Below are 26,255 nucleotides of genomic sequence, written 5' to 3'. Positions count from 1 at the left end.
AAAGATGGAAATATAAGAGATTGTTGTGTTGCTGGATTGACATCAGATGACTGAGGGCCTTTAATGCCCACTAAGATATTTGGACTTATTTCTTGAGGAATCATGTAGAATCTGTTCGAATTTCTGACTTAGAAAGCTCACTCTGTAAAGGAAAGTTTGGAGGTGAAAGAGAGCATCTGTATCAGGCAGGGATTCAGCTCTATGGTGATAAATGGAAACTAGGCTTGTGGTGGTGATCCCTATGCAATGTATAGATGTGTCAAACTATAACACTGTTCACCTGAAACTTATGTAATAATTTAAAAAGTCAGCTCTTCCCCTTGATCACACAGCCATGTTCCAACATATGTGTTCCTTTTCCAAATCCCTGAGAAACCTGAAATTCCTGATAAAATGACAAGAAATGCTTGCAATCATAGAAAAAAAAAAAACAGAAAAAACATGATGTCTAAAACAAATTGCAAAAAGAAAAAAAAAAAGAGAGAGAGAAAGGACCTGAGAAAATATTTGAAGAGGTAATAGCTGAAAACTTCCCCAACATGGGAAAAGGAAATAGTCAGCTGAATCTAGGAAACCCAGAGAGTCCCAGGCAGGATAAACCCAAGGCGGAATAGACCAAGATACATAGTACTCAAACTGACAAAAGTTAACAAAGATAAAATATTAAAAGCATTAAGGGAAAAAATGATCAATAATATACAAGAGAACTCCCATCAGGCTATCAGCTGATTTCTCAACAGAAACTCTATAAACCAGAGGGAATGTTTATGTTGATGGAAGCGTACGGTATGTTTAAACTGATGAAAGGGAAGAACTACAACCAAGAGTACTCTACCCAGCAAGACTCTAGCTCAGATTTGATGAAGAAATCAAAAGCTTTCCAGACAAGCAAAAGTTAAAAGAATTCAACACCACCAAACCAGCTGTACAACAAATGCTAAAGGAACTTCTCTAGGCAGGAAACAAGAAGGAAAAGATCTACAGAAAATAAACCCAGAACAATTAAGAAAATGGTAGTAGGATCATGCTGCTGCTACTTGCTGCTAAGTCGCTTCAGTCATGTCCGGCTCTATGCGACTGCATAGACAGCAGCCCACCAGGCTCTTCCATCCCTTGGATTCTCCAGGTAAGAATACTGGAGTGGATTGCCATTTCCTTCTCCAATGCATGCATGCATGCTAGGTCACTTCAGTCATGTCTGACTCTGTGTGACCCCATGGATAGCAGCCCACCAGGCTCCTCCGTCCCTGGGATTCTCCAGGCAAGAATACTGAAATGGGTTGCCATTTCCTTCTCATAAAAATCAATAATTTCCTTAAATGTAAATGGATTAAATGCACCAACCAAAGACATAGACTGGCTGGGTGGATGAAAACATGCACTTGTTTATGTCTGCACTTCCACTTACCATATCACTCTGCTTGACCCCTCAAATTGTATGTAACTATTTTATATTGTTCAGTTAATCATGTTCCTGTTATGGCTTGTGATTGTAATTATCTTTTATTTTTTGTCAGCCTATTGATTGTGAAAACTGATAAACATCTTTTATTATTGTGAAAAAAAAAAAGGAACCTAAAAAAGAAAAGTGCTTTAAAAATTAAAAAAAAAAAAATTGGAAGTAAGACTCAGAGTCAAGAAGAAGCCTATCTAAACTTTAGTCAAACTGAGCAAAACATTAGACTTTCTTGCTCAGTGGATGATAATATCTCAGTGCTTTTCAAGTTTGCCTATTTAAGTGACTATATACTCTTTGAATTTATGTCATGAATTTATGTCATTTATTACTTAGTATGTCACTGATAACATTGTTTCATTAGCATTTTATAATTTTATGGTATCCCTGCAAATATCAGTATTAATCTCAAATCTACAAGGAATGCAAATATGTTTCTAATATATTCATACAGTTAGCATTAATTAAATTATCAAAATAGCCTATTCATTAATTCTACTTGAAATGTTGCTGTTCAGCCTAAAGAATGACTGCTTTTGATATCATCTAGAAAATGCTTTCTAGAAAATACAATTTCCTGGTCCAGGTCAGAATACGTTTATCCTATTGTAAATTTTGTAAAAACCTAAGAGCAGGTTGAACATACAGCTAGGGCTCATCCCTGGGAAGCTGAATCAGGTGAAGATCCCCCAGAGCTTAAACACCATTAGCTCAGGTAAATCTACCACTGCTTTTGGAGTGAGATACTGAGAAGCAACCGGATTGAGAGAGAAGCTGGGGGTGATGCAGAGGTTCCTTATCACCCTTTACACACCTTCCTTATAATCCTTCCACGATTCCAGGATCCTAGGGAAACTTACTAAGAGTGTCCTTGTGGGATAACAACTGCTTCCCCCTACTCAAAATACTCCCTCTTTCCTTGGGCCAAAAGTGACCCACCAGCTGGTTTTGTATGGCTTATAGTTAAGAATAACTTTTACATTTTTAAGTAGTTTTAAAAAATCAAAAGATTACTATTTTTTCATGCATGAAAATTATATGAAATCTACATTTCAGTATCCATAAGCAAAATTTTACTGGGAAATAACCATGCTTATTTATTTATATGTTGTTTGTAGAAACTCATGTGCTGCAATGGCAGAGTTTAGTAGTTGTGACAGAGACCACAGAGCTGCAAATACTCACTGTCTGGCTCTTCATAGGCAGTTTGTGGACCCCTGGTCTAGAGTATTCTTGTCAACTAATTAAAACTTAATTTTTGATAACAGATAATGCTTACTGCTAATGTTATAGATTAGGTCCCTACCAAATACCAGGCATAATGTGGCAGTTTCAGGAATGCAGCATGCCCCTTGGGAAACATTTTTTAGTCACACAGTCTTTTCTTATTTCTCAAATCACACCATGTAGGTAATAGGCCCCCTCTGCTCTCACAAAGCCAATCTCACTCTAGTTAAATAGAAACATGGTAAATAAAATTAAATTTCAAGCTGTCCTGCTGTTTAAAAAATGTCTATGAAAATTCAATCAGGAGAACACTTTTAATTTCATATCATCTGATATTGTTTGGGATTTAGCAACAACAAGCCTGGTGGTTTTCTCTCCAGTTTTCTGTTTTCTTTGAATGTAAATTGTCCAGCTGGGCACTGAAGACCTAGGTAGGAAGACCAAATACATAATCTGTATCAGTCAGAATTTTGTTAAGCTGCATGAAACAGACTAAACAAAGTTAACTCAGTATTTTTTTCCCATGTAACCTAAGTCCAGAGGTGGTAAGGATTTCAGGGCTAATACAGCTGCTTAGGATTGCAATGTTTTGAAAGGATGGACAGCCAGAATTAAGGGTGAAATGTGGGGGCTCCTAGCTTCCTACCTCATCCTTCTAACCATTTGTTTAGCTTTTATCTTATAGCCTCAGTATATTTGACCTTCTCTTATCTAGTCTGAGTTTAAAGTGGAAAAAGGAGGGACACACAAAGGGCAAATGGAAAATGGCCTGACAAAGAATTATATGGCAAACACTAATATTATACAACAAACTCTGCAGAACATTCTTTTAGAATCTTTCTAAATAATAATTCACTGATAATATTTTGGCTAGTTCTATCTCCTTTAATAAGCTAGATACATCTTATTGGCCAAAACTTTGCTACATGGCCATTCCAAGAGTTAAAAAAAAAAAAAAAGCCTGGGAAGGTAAGTGTCTCATAAAGGACACATTTGACTCTTGAGGTTCTGTTAGTAAGGAAAAGAAGAATGGGTATTGGGCAGATGGCCAGATGAGTTGGTCCCAGTGTGTTTGGGTCATAGCATGATTGACTAGAGTCATGTCAGCTGTCTTAATGATTCATACCAATCACAGAGGTTGCATAGAGCATTCAGAGACTGACAAAAACACAGTGATTTTTATGATCATTGAATGATTAACTACTGTGACCTAAACTGATGATTGTACTGGCTCTTTTATTTTTCTGTTTCGATTGAGAGTCACTGACCCACATCATTGGGTGATGAGGGGTTAATAAAGGGCAGTATAGGTCACCTCCTCCCCTAGGAAGGTATGATAGGGCATAAGAAAGAAAAATCCAAGACATTCATTGTGTTTTTTGGCAGCTTTCCTGGAGAATCTTACTTGCCTAATAAGATGACAAGCTTCTGGAAGACAAGTTTCATTTCTTAGGCTCCTTCATTGCCGCCACAGGCGTTAGTTAACACAGCAGCCATACTCAAACTTTGTTCACTGATGTATAAACCTGATAAAAGGCAGTTTATTCAGAAAATTGAAGTCTCAACTTAGGAATAATTTATCAACTCCTGTTAATATTCAGCTCATTTCATCAAGATCAGTGACTCTAAGGAATATGAATTATATACCCCATAAATCTACCTTATATGTGAAACTACTGGGAAAATTTTCTACTTTTGCTAATACAGTATAATGTAATATTTATAGAATATTAATCTAGGGATAAGCCTTTAATGTCATCTAGCCATCTCCCTATTTTTTTTTTTTTTCATTGTTGTTTGGAAATCAGGGACTCAGACTGGTTTTTGTCGACCTATAACTTTTTTGTGTGATTTTGATGGTTTTCACTGTATCTAATTTGTATAATTTATTTAATCCTCACACCTATATCTTTATGATTATTAGCAAAACTACTTAATGCTTATCACCTATCATCTTCAAATCCTTCTCTGAAGAGGTCAGTCCAACCCTGAACAATATCAGAGGAAGGCATCAGTAGTTTTTGTTCACCTGATTTTTATACTTTTTTTTAGCACTAAATCATAATTATACTGTAAAGGCAGTCGAACCTTTCAGATTATAAAGTCTATTACCAAAAGGGAAATGCTTTTTGAAATTGATTTTGACAAAAAGAGTAGTTATTCCCACTTCCATAGATGGGAGAACTTTAAAAAACTGTGGTTTAATTTTGGAAAGATGGTGTGGCATGTGAGGGTTGTAGGCGGTTGGGTTGTATTTTTCTTCCTGACTCATACTACTGTGTTGTCTGGACTCTTTCTAACACAACTCTCTGGATACTGTCTCATTCATCAGAGAGAGGCAGTGTGACTTACAGAAAGAGTGTGGATTTGGTGTCAGAGACCTGAGCTTGAATCACAGCTATTGCACATTCCAGCTATATGATCTGGGAGAAATAACTGACACTTTTTGACCTTCCCTCCTATAAAATGGTTTTCTGTGGTGGCTCAGTGGTAAAGAATCTGCCTGCTGACGCAGGAGACATGGGTTTGATCCCTGGGTTGGGTAGATCCCCTGGAGAAGAAAATGGCAACCCACTCCAATAGTCCTGTCTGAAAAATACCACAGACAGGGGATCCTGGTGGGCTACAGTGCACAGGGTCACAAAAGAGACAAGACATGAAGACTAAGCGCCACACCTTCTATAGAATGGGGGCCCTAACTTAGACTAGTTTTGTTGTGAGGACTGCATTTAGAATGATCGTTGATTTCCATTTTCCTATTTTGTGTTTTCTTTGTACAGAGGGAAAAATTCATAAAACTACTGGACCAGTTGCATAACTCTTTAAGAATTGACCTGTCAAAGTATAGGGTATGTATAAAATTATTTGCCTAAAGGTAAAATGCTGTGCTTGGCTCAGATCACTTCTTGTCATATTGTAAAAAAGTTATCCACTGTGTAAGAGAGAAGTAAAGATAATGATCTTGTGTCCTGTCACAGTAGGCAGGTCTCCTAAATAATCAAATAGATATCCCTTGTCCAGGTATCTCACTCCACTTCAGACTGCAACAATACTCTGTGTGTGTGTGTGTTTGTGTCTGTGTGTATGTACACGTATTTCTTTAAATATTTTAATAGTCATCAGATTGAGTGGCCGACTGCTACTTCATGGAGTAGAAGTATGTGGCCCAGGCCTCATCTTGAAATCTCCCCCTTCTTATGAGACATTCTGCTGATACTTCTTCAGCTTCTGAGACTCCTGGTAGTAATGCTTAGTTCACTCCTGGATCAATACAATGTGTGTTTGTGAAGCTGCCCAGAGTTCATTGTGAACAGTTCTATACTTTACCTCCAGGTGAAACACACACAAACTCACACAAATATATTTATGTATGTGTATGTATGTGTGTAAAAAGACACATATAATTTTAGTTATGGAATACCTTAATTACAAAAAAATTAATTGCATATTTTGTTTACCAAAAAATCTGTACTAATAGCTATTGTATCTTTACTTAATGGTTTATTCTAAACATGTTAACATATGTCCACATATGTATCTCTTCAATATTCATTTTTTTTAGTATTTTATTGAAGAATATCTTTAATGCACATTTCTGGAAATTATAATACCAGATTTTGTCTGACTCATCTATCATGTTGGAACTGGGGCCAACACTATGAGAAGGGAACTGCTATACCAGGCGGTGAAAATGACATTTGGGGACAAGAAGGACCTTGAGGCCACCACATTCACCATCACTTTGACACCCCAACTTTGCTTGAGTTCTTGAATATCTATTAAGAAAAGTTACCTGTATTTTTTCTGATGACTATTTAAAAAGCCTATCTGGAAGCATGTTAATATGGGAAATTTCTCAATGCTAAAATTGTTTCTTTAATATTTTAATAATTATACTTTTCTTTTTCTTCAGAATTCTGAACATCTGTTTTTATATGACATTTCTCACCAAACTTTTTGTTTAAATCTCAAATACTTTTTGTAGAGAAGTACAGTGCAGTCTAATTTTTATCTTTTTAACTTTTAAAAGTTTCTTTATGTAAAAAAGTAAATATAGCACATGTAAAGGCTCCAAAAAGTATTTTCAAAAAGAATAACCTATCTTGAGAAAATTATAAAAAATAATTTTCAAATAGATACTGACCTTCCCTCTTTCAGTAAGAATACTATTTTATGAATCAAAGATGAGTAACCTAATAGTGCCACATTAATGATATTATTTTGTACATTTTTATTATATTGTGGGAATAAATAGAAGAATGACTTTCTAAGACTAAGACAAGACTATCTCCAACATTTTTACCCTCTGTAATATTTTATAGTAAAAATGTTGTGAGAATACTGTGGTGATACTTTCTAAATATTTCATGATTTACTTACCTTTTTTCTTTTTCCCACAGAAAGCTAGTTTATTTCCCACTGGAGGCTTAATGCTGGTAATTTACCCATTTCTTGTTTTCTAATTAACCAGGAACACTTTCCTGCCAGCAATGCAGAAAGACTGCAAGACCTGAAATCAACTGTTGACCTGCTAACAAGTATCACCTTTTTTAGGATGAAGGTACATCATTTATTATTATTTTTTTTTGTCACTGTCTCCACGTGACATACATTTATTCCCTGGTAAAGTCTTGTTTTACCTGTCTCTTGATAAGCATTATTCATCCCTGGTGAATAAGATGTGGTGCCTTTGCTAAATGAATGTTATAATATAAAATGTTGAGAAAAGGATTATCCCAGATGCTTAGGATATTCTGATACATTTGGCTCAAATTTAATTTTAAGTTAAATCCATCTTAAACAAAGCTCTCCAATGAGTTGACATGTCACTTACTTAAAAAAAGAAATCTCTGAGAACATTAAATGGAAATGATGTTCACTTTGCATTTCAGCTTTAACTCAGCTATTTTGCTGGACTTTTTTCGCGCGCGCGTGTGTGTGTGTGTGTGTGAGTGTGTGTGAGTGTGTGTGTGTATACATACATGCTCAGTCATTCATTTGTGTCTGACTCTTTATCAACCCTATGGCCTGCAGCCTGCCAGGCTCCTCTGTCCATGGGATTTTCCTAACAAGAATATTGGAGCAGGTTGCCATTTCCTCCTCTAGGGAATCCTCCCGACCCAGAGATCGAACCTGGGTCTCCTGCACTGGTGGGCGATCTATCTATCTATCTATATTCAGAGATATGTAAGTCCATATATGTGTATATGTGTGTGTGTATACTAACTATATATATAATCATATATATTATATATGATAACCTGTTATATATATATATATATGTGTGTGTGTGTGTGTGTGTGTGTGTGTGTGTGTGTGTGTGTGTATTTATCTCCACATAGTCAAAGCTATAATTTTTCCAGTAGTCATGTACAGATGTGAGAGCTGGACCAAAGAATTGATGTTTCAAAATGTGGTGCTGGAGAGTCCTTTGGACAGGAAGGAGATCAAACCAGTCGATTCTAAAGGAAATCAACCGTGAATATTCAATGAAAGGACTGATACTGAACCTGAAGCTCAAATACTTTGGCCACTTAATGCAAACACCCAACACCCTGGCAAAGACCCTGATACTGGGGAAAATGGAGGGCAGGGGGAGAAGGGGTCAACAGATGATGAGATGGTTGGATGCCATCATTGACTCAATGGACATGAGTTTGAACAAACTCCTGGAGATAGTGAAGGATAGGTAAGCCTGGTGTGCTATAGTCCATGGGGTTGCAAAGAGTTGGACATGACTGAGCAACTGAACAACAAATATTTGTCTACACATTGTTCTAGCTTCTGGAAAGTTAAAGTGATACCCAATCCAGGCTCACTAGGAATGTTTGCTCATTGACGAGTGATGCCTGCCATTGACATTGAGTGGGTCAGGAAATGGAAATGAGGGCAGGGAGTGTCAGCACAGTGCTCCAAACCTTCCATTCTTTAGTCAATAGCCTTGTGTTGTTCAGGAAACAAAATCTTCTTAAACTTACAGCTCTTCCTCCACCACCCTCACTAATAACTGATAACCTTGCTTCCTATTTCACTGAAAAATGAGGAGCACCTACTGGAGAGTTTCCTCAAGCTCTGACCACAGACATTCGCCACCTCTGCCATTGCCTGCTTAGCTATACCTGTGTCCATATTTTAATTTTTTTTTTGCATTGTTATTGCTTAGATATTTGTTCTCCTAAAAAACAGCTATATCTTCTACTCATGCAATTAATTTCCTCCCCTCCTGATGCCAAAAATTTGGCCTCTGTGCACTGGTACTTAATCAAATCTCTGAGACAGTTTTGGGTGAAGTAGAAAGAATTCATCAAGTGCTGTGGGGGGTGGGGGAGAGGTAGGTCCAATGTTGCTGATTTGATCAGGGTATGCTCAGGGCCTGTACTTCTTTGATTTTGTCTGAGGTAATCTCTTGAGTTTCTCTGGTTCCTTTCATCTGGCCTCGGGTGGTCTTCTCTAGAATAAATAGTACTGACATTTTCCACGTGTTGGACTTTAGTTCTATAAAGAGTTCACTGATTTTGTTATGTGTGTCCCTTGAGGTTAATCCCTTACAATTATACAATGGAAGTATAGATTCAAGGTATTAGATCTGATAGGTACAGTGCCTGAAGAACTGTGGACAGAGGTTCCTGACATTGTACAGGAAGCAGTAATCAAGACCAGTTCAGTTCAGTTCAGTCGCTCAGTCGTGTCTGACTCTTTGCAACCCCATGAATTGCAGCATGCCAGGCCTCCCTGTCCATCACCATCTCCCGGAGATCACTCAGACTCACATCCTTCGAGTCCGTGAGCCATCCAGCCATCTCATCCTCGGTCGTCCCCTTCTCCTCCTGCCCCCAATCCCTCCCAGCATCAAAGTCTTTTCCAGTGAGTCAACTCTTAGCATGAGGTGGCCAAAGTACTGGAGCTTCAGCTTAAGCATCATTCCTTCCAAAGAAATCCCAGGGCTGATCTCCTTCAGAATGGACTGGTTGGATCTCCTTGCAGTCCGAGGGACTCTCAAGAGTCTTCTCCAACACCACAGTTCAAAAGCATCAATTCTTCAGTGCTCAGCCTTCTTCACAGTCCAACTCTCACATCCATACATGACCACAGGAAAAACCATAGCCTTGACTAGACGGACCTTAGTCAGCAAAGTAATGTCTCTGCTTTTGAATATACTCTCTAGGTTGGTCATAACTTTTCTTCCAAGGAGTAAGCGTCTTTTAATTTCCTGGCTGCAGTCACCATCTGCAGTGATTTTGGAGCCCAAAAAAAAATAAAGTCTGACACTTTTTACTGTTTTCTCATCTATTTCCCATGAAGTGATGGGACCAGATGCCATGATCTTCATTTACTGAATGTTGAGCTTTAAGCCAACTTTTTCACTCTCCTCTTTCACTTTCATCAAGAAGCTTTTTAGCTCCTCTTCACTTTCTGCCATAAGGGTGGTGTCATCTGCATATCTGAGGTTATTGATATTTCTCCTGGCAATCTTGATTCCAGCTTGTGTTTCTTCCAGTCCAGTGTTTCTCATGATGTACTCGGCGTATAAGTTAAATAAGCAGGCTGACAATATACAGCCTTGACATATACCTTTTCCTATTTGGAACCAGTCTGTTGTTCCATGTCCAGTTCTAACTGTTGCTTCCTGACCTTCATACAGATTTCTCAAGAGGCAGGTCAGATGGTCTGGTATTCCCATCTCTCTCAGAATTTTCCACAGTTTCTTGTGATCCACACAGTCAAAGGCCTTGGCATAGTCACTAAAGAAGAAATAGATGTTTTTCTGGAACTCTCTTGCTTTTTCCATGATCCAGCAGATGTTGGCAATTTGATCTCTGGTTTCTCTGCCTTTTCTAAAACCAGCTTGAACATCAGGAAGTTCACAGTTCACGTATTGCTGAAGCATGGCTTGGAGAATTTTGAGCATTACTTTACTAGCATGTGAGATGAGTGCCCATCCCCAAGAAAAAGAAATGCAAAAAGGCAAAATGGTTGTCTGAGCTTGCCTTAAAAATAGCTAAGATAAGAAGAGAAGCTAAAGGCAAAGCAGAAAAGGAAAGATATACCCATTTGAATACAGAGTTCCAAAGAATAGCAAGGAGAGATAAGAAAGCCTTCTTCAGTGATCAATGCAAAGAAATAGAAGAAAACAATACAATGGGCAAGACTAGAGATTTCTTCAAGAAAAGTAGAGATACCACGGGAACATTGCATGCAAAGATGGACGTAATAAAGGACAGAAATGGTATGGACTTAACAGAAGCAGAAGATATTAAGAAGAGGTAGGAAAAATACGCAGAAGAACTAAACAATAAAAGATCTCACTACCCAGATAACCATGATGATATGATCACTCACCTAGAGTCAGACATCCTGGAATGCAAAGTCAAGTGGGCCTTAGGAAGCATCACTACAAACAAAACTAGTGGAGGTGATGGAATCCCAGTGAGTTATTTCAAATCCTAAAAGATGATGCTGTGAAAGTGCTGCACTCAATAAGCCAGAAAATTTGGAAAACTCAGCAGTGGCCACAGGAATGGAAGAAGTCAGTTTTCATTCTAATCCCAAAGAAAGGCAATGCCAAAAAATGTTCAAACTACCACACAGTTGCACTCATCTCACACGCTAGCAAAATAATGCTCAAAATTCTCCAAACCAGGCTGCAACACTACATGAACCATGAATTTCCAGATGTTCAAGCTGGTTTTAGAAAAGACAGATGAAACAGTAATCAAATTGCCAGCATCCGTTGGATCATTGAAATATCAAGAGCGTTCCAGAAAAACGTCTACTTCTGCTTTATTGACTATGCCAAAGCCTTTCACTATGTGCACCACAAGAAACTGTGGAAAATTATTAAAGAGCTGGGAATGCCAGAGCACCTTACTTGTCTCCTGAGAAACCTGTATGCTGGTCAAGAAGCAACAGTTAGAACTGGACATGGAACAACAGACTGGTTCCAAATCAGGAAAGCACATCAAGGCTATATATTGTCACCCTGCTTATTTAACATATGGTTATGCAGAGTAAATCATGGAAAATGCTAGGCTGGATGAAGCACAAGCTGGAATCAAGATTGCCGGGAGAAATATCAATAACCTCAAATATGCAGATGACACCACTCTTCTGACAGAAAGGAAAAAAAAGAACTAAAGAGCCTCTTGATGAAAGGGAAAGAGGAGAGTGAAAGAGCTGGCTTAAAACTCACCATTCAGAAAATTAAGATCATGGCATCTAGTCCCATCAATAAATGGCAAATAGGTGGGGAAGCAATGGAAAAAGTGAGTGACTATTTTTTTTGTGCTCCAAAATCACTGTAGATGGTGACTGCAGCCATGAAATTAAAAGAGGCTTGCTCCTTTGAAGAAAGCTATGACCAACCTAGACAGTATATTAAAAAGCAGAGACATTACTTTGCCAACAAAGGTCCATCTAGTCAAAGCTTTGGTTTTTCCAGTGGTCATGTATAAATGTGAGAGTTGAACTATAAAGAAAACTGAGCACTGAAGAATCGATGCTTTTGAACTATGGTGTTGGAGAAGACTCTTGAGAGTCCCTTGGACTGCAAGGAGATCAAACCCATAAATCCTAAAGGAAATCAGTCCTGGCTGTTCTCTGGAAGGACTGACGTTGAAGCTGAAACTCCAGTACTTTGGTGACATGATGTGAAGAACTAGCTTATTGGAAAAGACCCTGATGCTGGGAAAGATTGAGGGCAGGAGGAGAAGGGGACAACAGAGGATGAGATGGTTGGATGGAATCACCAACTCTATGGACATGAGTTTGAGCAAGCTCCAGGAGTTGGTGATGGTCAGGGAAGCCTGGTGTGCTGCAGTCCATAGGGTCACAAGAGCAAGACATGACTGAGCAAATGAACTGAACTGAGGCTACCAGCACCGTGCGCCAAGGCTGCACTATTGTTTCTTGGCTATTCTGCCCTTATCTCTGCACCCTCTCCCTTCACTGATTTCTTGTTCTTTCCCTAAGTCCTGTCAGACTCTTGTGACCCCATGGAGTACACTATCTCCCAGAGTTCACTCAAATTCATGTCCATTGAGTCGGTGACACCATCCAACCATCTCATCCTCTTCTGCCCCCTTCTTTCCCAGCATCAGAGTCTTTTTCAGTGAGTCAGCTGTTCACATCAGGTGGCCAAAGTATCAGAGCTTCAGCCTCAGCTTCACTCCTTTCAAGGAATATTCAGGGTTGGTTTCCTTTGGGATTGACTTCTCTGATTAGCAACTGTTTGAACCTGCCTTGTGAAGCTCAGACAAGGTCATAGAGGCTGAACAAAAAGGGTCCAGTGCCCAGTATCCTCACAGAGTCCTGCTCAGTTTTACCCCTGAGTTACTAAAAACAGTCATCCAGCAATCTTCCTCACTCACCTGAATTATCAGTCTTCCCCTCTCCACTGGATATTCCTGTTCAGCAAACATACTATCATTTCCAGCCTTAAAGATATTGCTTCACTCCATTTTTTTTTTCATTTACTGTGTGTATTAGTTGCTCATGTCCAACTTTTAGTCATGTCCAACTCTTTGCGACCCCCACAGATTGTAGCCTACTAGGCTCCTTTGTCCACTGTATTTTCCAGGCAACATTACTGGAGTGGGTTGCCATTTCCTCCTCCAGGCGATCTTCCCAATCCAGGGATTGAACCTGGGTCCTCCCACATTGCAGGCAGATTCTTTACCATCTGAACTACCAGGGAGGTCCCTGGTACAGTTACTACCCTTATCCTTCTTTTCCTTTAATACAAAGACTCATCAAAATAGTCCTTTTAACAAATTTGTTCCAAATTTATTTTCTTCCATTATCTTGTGAACACATTTTCTCCTTCTAGTCATTTCTTCCCCTCATTGTAGACAGTAAATTTCACTCTTCTTGTCTAGTTCTATTGGTTTTGACATGTGTGGTTATCATAACCACCACTATCATTGAGATACAGAAGTCCATAACCCTCCAGGGTTCCCTTATGTTTCCCCTTTACAGTCAGCCTCTCTCCCACACCCTGATTTGTTATTGTTCCCCTGTAGTTTTACCTTTACTAGAATATTGTATGAATGAAATAATCTTTGTAGTATAACATATTGGCTATTCATCCATCTTGTTGAGTGTATTTAAAGTTCATTCTTTTTCTTTTTTTTTGCTGAGTAGTAATCCTTTGTTATGTATGTACTACATGCATTTGGGTAGTCTTTAGTTTTAGGTCATATCAAATAAAACTGTCAAAAATTTTCATATATGTTTTTGTGTAAACATACATTTTCACTTTCCTTGGATAAATAACAAGGAGTGAGATTCTTTACTAATCTGTTAAATGTATGTTAAATTTTACCAAGAATTGGTAAGAATTGCCAGTTGCAGTTCTACATTTTCTAGTGAAGCTCTTGTTATTTTCCATGATTTTATTTTATTTTTAGGCATTCTACTAGGAATAGAGTTGTTTCATATTGTTGTCTTAATGTTTTTCCTTCTATACAGTTATAATTAATAATGTTGATGTGCTTTTTTGGGCTGATTTGCCAATTGAGTGTCTTTTGTGAAAAACCTGTTGAAATGTTCTGCTCACTTTTCATTCTTACTGTTGAGCATTAAGTTCTTTATATACTCTGGATACGAATCTTTTGTAAGGTACTTTATTTCCTGATATTTTCCTCCTGTCTGTGCCTTGTCTTTTCATTCTCTAACATTATCTTTGCATATCAAAAGTTTTTAATTTTGATAAACTCTACTTTATCAGTTTTTCTATTTGGAGATAGTGCTACTGGCTAAGAAGCTAAGGTCACAATGAAATTTTTCTATTTTTCTTCTAAGTGTTTTATTTTACCTGTATGTTTAGTCCTGTGTTTCATTTTGAGAGTGTTTTTTTTTTTTTCAATAAGTGAAGAATGAGTCAAGGATCATTTTTTTGTATATGCATGTTCTGTAGTTTTCATACCATTTCATACCATTTATTAATATGCTCATCCCTTATACATTGAATTGCAGTTGTATCGATACAAAAATTCAGTTGGTCACATTTGTTTGAGTCTGTTTCTGGAATCCATGATTTCCAAATGTCTATACTTTAATCATTACCATGTTATATTGTTTGCTGAAGCCTTATAGCAAATCTTGATATTAGATAGTATGCATCTTCCACTTTTTTGTTATTTTTCAGAGTTGTTTAGATTATATTAGTTCTCACCAGGATTTTGGTTGGGATTGCATTAAATCTATAGATCAATCTATAGAAAATCTAAAAAATTAAAATACTAAATCTTCAATCTATTCTTCTTTGGAACCAACTCCAGTAGGATTTCACCCCATCACTTCATCAAAAATGATCATCAAAAATGATCACCAGTGACCATCACTTTGCTAAATCTAGTGATCAGTCATCAGTCTTCATCCTACAGTGTCAGTATCACTTAATATATCTTATCAATCCTTTCTCCAGGAAAGTCTTTCTTCTCTAGATTCCAGGACACCCCTCTTAAATTTATTTTCCCTCCTATCTCAGTGGCTGGTTTTTTTTTTTTTCTTTGTTGTTTTGTTCTTTTTCATTTATTTAAAGCCATATGGCTAGAATTACCCAGGGTTTACTTTTTGGAACCCTTCTCTTCTCTGTACTCATCTAGTTTCATTTCTTTAAATTCTTCTCTAAACTAATAATTCTCAATTTTTACCACTAGCCCAGGCATCTACACTACTCCAGGCTCATCTACTCAGATGTCTGTTGGAAATCTCCTTGTATGTGTAACAGGCTTATCAGTATTAACCTGTCAGAAACTGATCTTTTGATCATCCAAACACAGACTTGCTCATCTAAGTTAAAGCCACTTCCATTGTACCAGTTATTTAGGTTGAAATTTTGGTGTTGTGCTGCCTCCCACAGGCCAGCTTGCCCAGCTTCAAGACCAAAGAAAGCCTGGAGTCAGCAAGAGATATCAGTGGTTTAATTGATAGGGGGATCTTACTTGTCTGAAACAAGGTCTTGGAGTGACATCCCACTGCATATCCCAGACAGTGGACAGAATATGGTGGTCATCTTCATCCTGGGAAGAAAGTGGCGTTACCAGATAAAAGGGGAATGGATGTCCCATTGACTCATCCATTACCAGAGAAACCAGCAGAGGAGCACGCTCTTCACCACCCCTTTGATGAGTTATTATGGGCTTCCTTGGTGGCTCCGAGGTTAAAGCGTGTGCCTAGAATGCGGGAGACCTGGGTTCGATCCCTGGGTTGGAAAGATCCCCTGGAGAAGGAACTGGCAACCCACTCCAGTATTCTTGCCTGGAGAATCCCATGGATGGAGGAGCCTGGTGGGCTACAGTCCACGCGGTTGCAAGGAGTCAAACATGACTGAGCGATTTCACTCACTCACTCACTCAAAATTAGATGAATCATTAGATGGGGCCTGGGGCAAGTATACAGGAGATCAGACAGGTAGTAGGGTGTAGCTGAAATAGACACTAGTGGAGCAGTGGATGTGCAGAAAGCAAGACAGCCATCTTGGGTGACCTAATCATACACTTCCGGTTCTGACACATCTCTTTCTCTGACACGAATCATCCAATTTGTCAGAAAATCCTGTTACCCATTCCTTCAAAAATTAACCAAAATAGAATTTCTTCTAACACCTCCTCCTAGCTTTGCATGATCATAATTTAAGCACTATCTTCTCAAGACTCAATTACTGCACTATTCTCATCACTGGCCTTTCTGAATTTTTCCATAGACAGCCTTAAGGCAGCATACAGGAAGCTTTTTAAGAAGTGTATTAGGTCACGTTGCTCTTCTGCTCAGATAGTCCCCTTCCTTCCTACCTTGCTTAAAGCTAAGTTCTAGAGTAGTCTGTGATTTTTTACCACTGGTCCCACCCTCTTCTCTGAATTCATCTACTATTAAAGTCCTTTTTATTAAATTCTGTTCTAATGAAACCCTTTCTATCCTGCTTTGTCTGTTTTTCTTTCAGCATGCAATACCATATAATATATCTTATTGATTTTTGTTTATTTTCTACTAACATTTAGTTTCACGAAGAAAGGATTTCTGTTTCTTCTGTTCCCTGCAGTATTGCCATTTCTGATGTATCAGTTCAGTTCAGTCGCTCAGTCGTGTCCGAAGCTTTGCAACCCCATGAATCGCAGCACGCCAGGCCTCCCTGTCCATCACCAGCGGTTCACTGAAACTCATGTCCATAGAGTCGGTGATGCCATCCAGCCATCTCGTCCTCTGTCGTCCCCTTCTCCTTCTGCCCTCAATCCCTCCCAGCATCAGGGTCTTTTCCAATGAGTCAACTCTTCGCATTAGGTGGCCAAAGTATTGGAGTTTCAGCTTTGCCATCAATCCTTCCAATGAACACCCAGGACTGATCTCCTTTAGGAGGGACTGATTGGACCTCCTTGCAGTCCAAGGGACTCTCAAGAGTCTTCTCCAACACCACAGTTCAAAAGTGTTATTTCTTCAGTGCTCAGCTTTCTTCACAGTCCAACTCTCACATCCTTACATGACCACTGGAGAAAACATAGCCTTGACTAGACAGACCTTTGTTGACAAAGTAATGTCTCTGCTTTTGAATATACTATTTAGGTTGGTCATAACTTTCCTTCCAAGGAGTAAGCATCTTTTAATTTCATGGCTGCAATCACCATCTGCAGTCTGATGTATCAGTTCAGTTCAGTTGCTCAGCCATGTCCGACTCTTTGTGACCCCATGGATTTCAGTACACCAGGCCTCCCTGTCTATCACCAACTCCCAGAGTTCATTCAGACTCACGTCCATCGAGTTGGTGGTGCCATCCAGCCAGCTCATCCTCTGTTGTCCCTTTCTCCTCCTGCCTCCAATCCCTCCCAGCGTCAGAGTCTGATGTATAGTAGGTGATAAATATTTGTTGAGTGGTTGGATGGAATGAATGAATGATATTGTGATGGGTAACTTCAAATGTTTCTATTTAAATATTTATAACTATGTTCATTTTCTTGAGTTGTTATATTAAGTAGTTAAGGTGGGTGTTTTTACCTTTAAAACATTTTTCAGACCACGTTTTTCCTGAATACAGAAAAGTCGACTAAAAGTGTTTATAGAATATTGCTTGACTATTTTTATATAGTTAATACAGTGTTCTACTTTTAAATTTAAGAAAATAATTTGTATACCAGGTTCTGGAGCTGCAAAGCCCCCCTAAGGCCAGCATGGTGGTGAAGGACTGCGTCAGGGCTTGCCTGGATTCTACGTACAAATATATTTTTGACAACTGCCATGAACTCTATTCCCAGCTAATAGACCCGGTAAGAAAAAATATGTGTCTATTTTCTGTTCTAATGTCTGCTTCCATAAGTAAGTGGGAAAGTATGTTCATTCAACTTATGTTACCTACAGGTTGTTAGAATTTCCATATTGTTTCTTCACATTTGAATGTCACTTTAATGTACATGAAACAATCCACTCCTTGCAATAACTTCTTATATTAATGGTGGATATTATTCAAGGTTTCACATGAGGAGTCAATTTCAAATAAGTGATTGTCTCAAAATCACATAGTAGGAAAGTGGAAGATTTGGTGCTAGAATTTAGGATTTAAACTTCTGCTCCTCTGTCCTTCCCCTAACTCATCCTGCCTCCCTTATCAATTCTATCTCACAAAAATGATAGGTGGGGACATATTTATAGAACACAAGGGTAACATACTCACATATGTAAATTTATTATTAAGAAATATTTCTAAATACAAAAGAAACTAGAGAAACATGCATATACTTACTGCTTAGATGACCAATTGTTAGCATTTAGTAATATTTGTTCTGCTCTTTATTGTTTAAAGTTTTAAAATAATAGGCATAAATTGGTATCTCACTTTGTAGTTCCTTCAAATTTCATTCTCCTCCCTTCGTCTTCTTACAGAGATGAACACTATTTTAATGTTAATGAGTTGGAACATCTTTTCATATATGCTCAGTGAACAATTCAGTTCTATTTTCTGTGTGTTGCCTGTTAATTCCTTGCTGATTTTTCTCTTGGCTTGCTTGCCTTTTACTCATTAATCTGCATAAAATTCTAAAATGTGTTTTGGATACTAATCTTTGTTGGTTATGTGATTCATTTATTATATAATACAAGATATATCTTTTTGTTGCATCAAAGTTTTTTAATACACACTATGTTTTATATATATATATTGCTATTACTTCTGTAGAACTATTGTTTGGGGATGACTTTTTAATATGAATCTATTGCCTATTCACTTCCCTGAAGAAAGCCATTGTTCCAATAGATATTGAAAACCATTACCCATGGAACTTCTTGGTTGCTTAGAGTGGGGCAGAGTCTAAAAAGTATATGTTGGATGAAGGCCAGGAGGATTCTTTCAAACTAGGTTTCATGCTAGGATTCTTATAGTATTACTCTTTCTGGGTTAATAACTCTGTAGCCTAATAGGAGAACAAAGTAAAGCTGGGATCTGTCATTGTATAAGCAAAACAACATTTAACTGCATAATTGTTCTTAACTTTATCATTTCTGCTAAATGTGTGCATTAGTAGTTTGGAAACTTGGTTTTTGAGGGATTAAATTGTCCCTGACTTCAAATCTCTCCTTGGGTGGCTTTCTAGTGGCCTCCCTTTTTCTACTCTCTGTTCTTTATCTTCTTCCTACAAAACTCTTTCAATTCTTCCTCTACATTTTCAATATCAAGGTCTTTGTTTCATGCAAAATATAAAAATTAGGCTTTTTATTATACCATGTAAGTTACCCATACGTGACTTCATAGGCAATCTTACCAGACTTTATTATCTTTGATTTCTTACTTCCTACAGTTTCAAACACAAACTGGCCCCTTCTCCTGAGCCTTAAATTCTATTTTTTTCTGTGAATTGATTATCTTCTTTTACATCCATGTATTTATCCTGTTCCATCTGCCTAAAATGTTCATCTCCCATCCTCTGTCTTCATCAAAATCCAACTTAAATATGACCTCCTTTCCTACTAGTTCACACTCAATGGATGAATCAAATCATCAAAATCAAATGACATGCCTTAATATCTTTCAAATATATTAATAATAATAATAAACAAGTTTTATTGATATGGTGTCTCAGATGGTAAAGAATCTGCCTGCAATGCAAGAGACCTGGATTCAACCCCTGGGCAGTGAAGATCCCCTAGAGAAGGGAATGGCTATCTCCTCCAGTATTCTTACCTGAAGAATTCCATGGACAGAGGAGTCTGGTGGGCTACAGTCCACTAGGTCACAAAGGGTCAGATATAACTGAATGGCTAACACACTTTAGAGAAATATGTGCAATTCCCATAAAGCAAACATACCCCTAACAAAAAGCAAATAAATTATCATATAAAAATTAATATAGCTTAGTATCTGCTGACTTGGCTTTAAAAAGATGTTTACATGATTTTCTAACCTTGTATTCATGTTGGATGCATATGGCATTTGAAAATCAAGACCAAAAGAGATGCTCTATCACAGGAGACTTTCAGTGCTTGCCTAAAACCTCTTGCCATTGTATGGGGTCATGTTGCAGAGTCCTAGATATCAGGATATGGAAGGAATTGATGGATGTCCCATCTAGTCCCAACCTTTAAACATAAGTCCACAATGCCTTATTCCCCATGGTCTTTACCTACCTGGATTTGCTTCACGTCCCAAACCCTTTCCTGGCTAACTTGAGCTCACTGACCTTTTCTTCAGAAAGCTTCTAGGACCTCTCCTGGCTAAATTAGAAGTTGCTGCTCTCTGGTCTCATAGTATACCCTGACATGTCACCACCACCGTGCTTATGATGGTGTATGTATTAGACATATAATGAAACATTTGTCTGACCTGAGGCCATGAGTTTCATCTTTGTAGCTCTAGTGTTTAAACACTGTGCCTAACACAGAGTACAGTTGATAAACTAATAAGAAATAAATTTACAAAAAAAGAAAAAAACACTCTTAGTTATTTATATTCTATTTCAATGACTCCACTGTAAGTCTGTGACCAAGAACATAATCTCTGATATTAGAGCCCCTGAGTTCAAATCCTGGTTGTAAAGTTTATTAACATGGTCGCCTTAAATAGACTAGCCTCTACAAGTCTCAGTTTCTTCATCAAGATATACTTTTAGTATTTACTCCACTTCTGTGTTTGAGTTCTCTGTAGATAATGTCATGCCTGAAATAAAAAACAACAAGAATTTCAGGGTTGTTAGGCACAGTATAATTCTGCTTATTTAAATGTGGAAGCATACTTTCTTTCTCCAGAGGGGTTTTTAAGAACCATATACAAATAGTACTTAGAATAAAAATGGAAAACAAACAAGAGAAAAGTTGAAATTGTTGCAGTTAGACAAGATAGCTAGAAACAGCTGGCTGCACACTCATGGAACAAACAGCATTTACCGTGACTTAATCACCAGGCCCACATTTGTCCTTCAGTTCAACATAACTAAGGACTCAAGTGTGGCAATGTGGACATAGAGGATTGATCTCTTGCATAAAGATACATGAGGGATCAATTTATAAACTAGCCCAATATTCTAATTATTTTTTAATTAATAATGAGTTTTAGAATCTTCTCACAAGCTTATTAGCTTTTGAGTAACCATTTTGATAAATTACCTCTTTGTAGCTTATGCTTATTTTAAAAAATAGAATCTACTTTTTTCCTGGTTGCTATTCTGGGGTTACTTTGTTCTTCGTCAGCTTTTGATGTTGCGAAGTTTTTCACAGTCCGTCAACTTTATCTTTGTCACAGTGTACGTTTTTTTTTTTTTTTCTTAAATCTCAATCTTAATGTAATCAAATTGACCAATTTTTCTATTTAAAATATGATCTTTGAAGTATTAAAAAGTCTTTCCCACTCACTCCCAAATACAAGATCTCCTTATGTGGAATTTAACAAAATGGATATGTTCTAGCTTAGTAGTAGTTATTGTTACTAAAATCCAGCTAGTTACCTTGCTGCTTCTCCTAAAGCAACCTTCAGATCATAGCTTTTCTTTTCATATAGATAACTTCCAGAAGAGGATAAGCCAAAACATCATTAAGTCTGCTTAAAGCATCTGTTTTTTGCTTTGTTTTTGCTTTTTTTCTTAAAGAAACTGTCATTTGTTCCTGAGGGGTCCTCAGAACCTACACATCAGGCACTAGTGCAGAGTCCCTTTGTTTCCCTCCAAAATCAAATTTCCCTGCCTCTTACCTTTGCAACAATCTCTGTTATGAATTTGTTATTAGCTTTCTTGTTGATCTTTATGAACATTTATAATACATATCTATTAACCATTTGTGATACCTGTCTCTCTCACATACTCCAGTGTACAAACAAGCAGTGCAATGGTGTGGCTACATGTACTAACTCCAATACCGGACTAAGCAACCTTTAGATATTTGAGAGGAAATCTGTAATTTTTAAGGCTTAGTGTCACTTTTTTGAGAACTATGCATACTGATACTTTTAAGTACATTTATTGATTTTTTTAATGGCTACCTATCACATAAATACACCATAATTTAAATATCAGCTTCATTGTTTCACTTTTGCAAATAATAGTGCAATGAATATCACTGTGCTTTTATTTATTTATTTTTTTTTTTTTTGGTAATAATTTTTTTTTCCTTTATTTTAATTTACAATACTATATTGGTTTTGCCATACATTGACATGAATCAACCACGGGTGTACATGCGTTCCCAAACATGAACCCCCCACCCACCTCCCTCCCCATAACGTCTCTCTGGGTCATCATCGTGCACCAGCCCCAAGCATGCTGTATCCTGCATCGGACATAGACTGGCAATTCGATTCTTACATGATAGTATACATGTTACAATGCCATTCTCCCAAATCATCCCACCCTCTCCCTCTCCCTCTAAGTCCAAAAGTCCGTTATACACATCTGTGTCTTTTTGGCTGTCTTGCATACAGGGTCGTCATTGCCATCTTTCTAAATTCCATATATATGTGTTAGTATACTGTATTGTTGTTTTTCTTTCTGGCTTACTTCACTCTGTATAATCGGCTCCAGTTTCATCCATCTCATTAGAACTGATTCAAATGTATTCTTTTTAACAGCTGAGTAATACTCCATTGTGTATATGTACCACAGCTTTCTTATCCATTCATCTGCTGATGGACATCTAGGTTGTTTCCATGTCCTGGCTATTATAAACAATGCTGCGATGAACATTGGGGTACATGTGTCTCTTTCAATTCTGGTTTCCTCGGTGTGTATGCCCAGCAGTGGGATTGCTGGGTCATAAGGGAGTTCTATTTGCAATATTTTAAGGAAGCTCCACACTGTTCTCCAAAGTGGCTGTACCAGTTTGCATTCCCACCAACAGTGTAGGAGGGTTCCCTTTCCTCCACACCCTCTCCAGCATTTATTGCTTGCAGATTTTTGGATCGCAGACATTCTGACTGGTGTGAAGTGGTACCTCATTGTGGTTTTGATTTGCATTTCTCTAATAATGAGTGATGTTGAGCATCTTTTCATGTGTTTGTTAGCCATCCGTATGTCTTCTTTGGAGAAATGTCTATTTAGTTCTTTGGCCCATTTTTTGATTGGGTTGTTTATTTTTCTGGAATTGAGCTGCATAAGTTGCTTGTATATTTTTGAGATTAGTTGTTTGTCAGTTGCTTCATTTGCTATTATTTTCTCGCATTCAGAAGGCTGTCTTTTCACCTTGCTTATATTTTCCTTTGTTGTGCAGAAGCTTTTAATTTTAATTAGATCCCATTTGTTTATTTTTGCTTTTATTTCCAGAGAGAATTCAGCACCACCAAACCAGCTCTCCAACAAATTCTAAAGGATATTCTCTAGACAGGAAACACAAAAAGGGTGTATAAACCCGAGCCCAAAACAATAAAGTAAATGGTAACAGGATCATGCTTATCAATAATTACCTTAAACGTAAATGGGTTGAATGCCCCAACCAAAAGACAAAGACTGGCCAAATGGATACAAAAACAAGACCCCTCTATATGCTGCTTACAAGAGACCCACATCAAAACAAGGGACACATACAGACTGAAAGTGAAGGGCTGGAAAAAGATATATCACGCAAACAGAGACCAAAAGAAAGCAGGAGTGGCAATACTCATATCCAATAAAATAGACTTTAAAACAAAGGCTGTGAAAAGAGACAAAGAAGGCCACTACATAATGATCAAAGGATCAATCCAAGAAGAAGATATAACGATTATAAATATATATGCACCGAACATAGGAGCACCGCAATATGTAAGACAAATGCTAACAAGTATGAAAGGGGAAATCAACAATAACACAATAATAGTGGGAGACTTTAATACCCCACTCACACCTATGGACAGATCAACTAAACAGAAAATCAACAAAGAAACGCAAACTTTAAATGATACAATAGACCAGTTAGACCTAATTGATATCTATAGGACATTTCACCCCAAAACAATGAATTTCACCTTTTTCTCAAGTGCTCATGGAACATTCTCCAGGATAGATCACATCCTGGGCCATAAATCTAAACTTGATAAATTCAAAAAAGTCGAAATCACTCCAAGCATCTTTTCTGACCATAATGCATTAAGATTAGATCTCAATTACAGGAGAAAAACTATTAAAAATCACTGTGCTTTTAAAGAACAGAGAAATGAACCCCTTTCCTCTACTTTTCCATTTCTACTATAAATAATGCAGACTTGACTGTACCATGTGGTCACAGCACCCTCTTATTTTTTCACATCTTAAAATGTCCTACAACTTACCTGATTTCCATAGTAAACACTGAGTTTAATGACACTAGAAGCTGTCTTATAATATTATTGAACTTATAGTACATAATACTGTGCCTTAAGTACTACAGCACAGTACATTAGCAGAAATTAGTAAATAACTGCTTACTTAATAGAAAGTCTATGCAAAAGTATTTGTGCATGTGGAGAAGGAAATGGCAACCCACTCCAGTGTTCTTGCCTGGAGAATCCCAGGGACTGGGGAGCCTGGTGGGCTGCCGTCTAAGGGGTCACACGGAGTCGGACACGACAGAAACGACTTAGCAGCAGCAGCAGCAGAAGTATACTGCTATTCATTTAAAAATTTTGACCAAGATGTCTTCTGAAAAGTGAAATTGCTCAGTTGTGTCCGACTCTTTGTGACCTCATGAACTGTAGCCTGCGAGGCTTCGCTGTCCATGGGATTTTCCAAGCAAGAATACTGGAGTAGACTGCTATTTCCTTCTCCAGGGGAGAAGTCTTATGAAAACTCCACAGAAGAAAGAAAATATCCTCCCATGATACCTTAATTGGAAACTTATATGAATATATACATAGCAAGTTTAAGAGAGTCTTCCTTGATTTGTAGATATATACTTCTTCAGTTCTTTTAGTCAAAATATTTGCCATAGATGTTTTTGTTTTCCTATTCTTTTTGCTCTAGGTAATTAACTCTAAATAATTAATAAAAGGAAAGTTTAAAATAAAATGGAACTTTGAAATTTGCAGGTAGAAAAATTCCAATTATTCTTAATTTAAGATATTATTTAAATAATAATCCTTGAGGAATTAGCTAGAAAGTGTACCTGACTTTTATTATATTTCCACCCCCTACCCCCACGATGAACTTTTTCTTATGCAATCAGTAGCATTAGTTTGGGGAATGGTGATCATTCTGAAAAGAAGATAACTTTCCACTACCTCATGTGATTACTATCTACACACTAAAACTAAGTAAATACAGACACATTTTAATCCTAATTTTTCTTCAAATATTATTATAAAATATATAAAAAAGTTTATGAAAGGAAATTTCATTAGTATAAACTTCATAATCAATATATAAATTCTTATAAAAATAAATTTTTCAAAATGAGTGGTATCCTATTTATTGGGTGAGGAAAACAGGAACATAAGAAATCCAAAGCATAAAGAATTATTAAATAGTTATATATCCATCAATGTGTATTTCAGTTTTTCTGATGTAGGTCAATAAATTAATTGACAAGTGAAACCTTAATAAATTCTAAAAGGATAAACAACATGCAGAGTAGATTTTGCCAGTAAGACTAGTATAATTTTGGTTCTAAAATTGGACTATGATAATATTTGAAAAGAAAATTATAATTACATCTTGAAAATAAACAGTGATTTAAACATTCCAAATAAATTATCAGATGGCATATTTAAAATAGAACCAGATCAAGCAATTTTATCTCAGGAATGCAAGGATGATTTGACATTAGGGAAAAAAAATTATCAATATGAATCACTATAGTAGTTAAGTAAAGGAAGAAGATCATATATTTATGTAATATATGTAGAATGAACATATGGTGAAATTTGATGCCTCTTTATGATCAAAGAAGAGACTCTTGAAAATTTAGGAATGGAACAGATTTTCTTTTATTTAAGTTTACATTAAAAAAAATTATGGCAAATGTTAACATGAAATTTAGGTACATTTGTTTAAGAAAGAAATAAGTATCCTATTAATACTGCTGATTAACATACTCTTGAAGAAATAAGAGAATATAAATTAGAAAGGAAAAAAACTGTTGTAATTTATGAGTCATATGGATAGGAAAACTAACAGAATCTACCAAGCGCTCTTGGCTCATATAAGAATAAATCTTA

General features: G+C 37.2%; 1 protein-coding gene across 1 annotated transcript in view; it reads left to right on the top strand.

Annotated features, from left to right (window-relative positions):
- The window catches only part of UNC13C (unc-13 homolog C), a 655,255-nt gene that overhangs the window by 345,685 nt on the left and 283,315 nt on the right, over positions 1–26,255 (top strand). The window contains exons 14-16 of the mRNA XM_052646337.1: positions 5,464–5,532; positions 7,155–7,244; positions 17,812–17,940. Coding sequence (XP_052502297.1) covers positions 5,464–5,532; positions 7,155–7,244; positions 17,812–17,940 — 288 coding nt within the window. The remainder of the gene's footprint in view (positions 1–5,463; positions 5,533–7,154; positions 7,245–17,811; positions 17,941–26,255) is intronic.

This window comes from Budorcas taxicolor, chromosome 10, assembly GCF_023091745.1.
Source record: "Budorcas taxicolor isolate Tak-1 chromosome 10, Takin1.1, whole genome shotgun sequence".
Classification (NCBI taxonomy): Eukaryota; Metazoa; Chordata; class Mammalia; order Artiodactyla; family Bovidae; genus Budorcas; species Budorcas taxicolor.
This window is presented reverse-complemented; position numbering and strand designations above follow the sequence as displayed.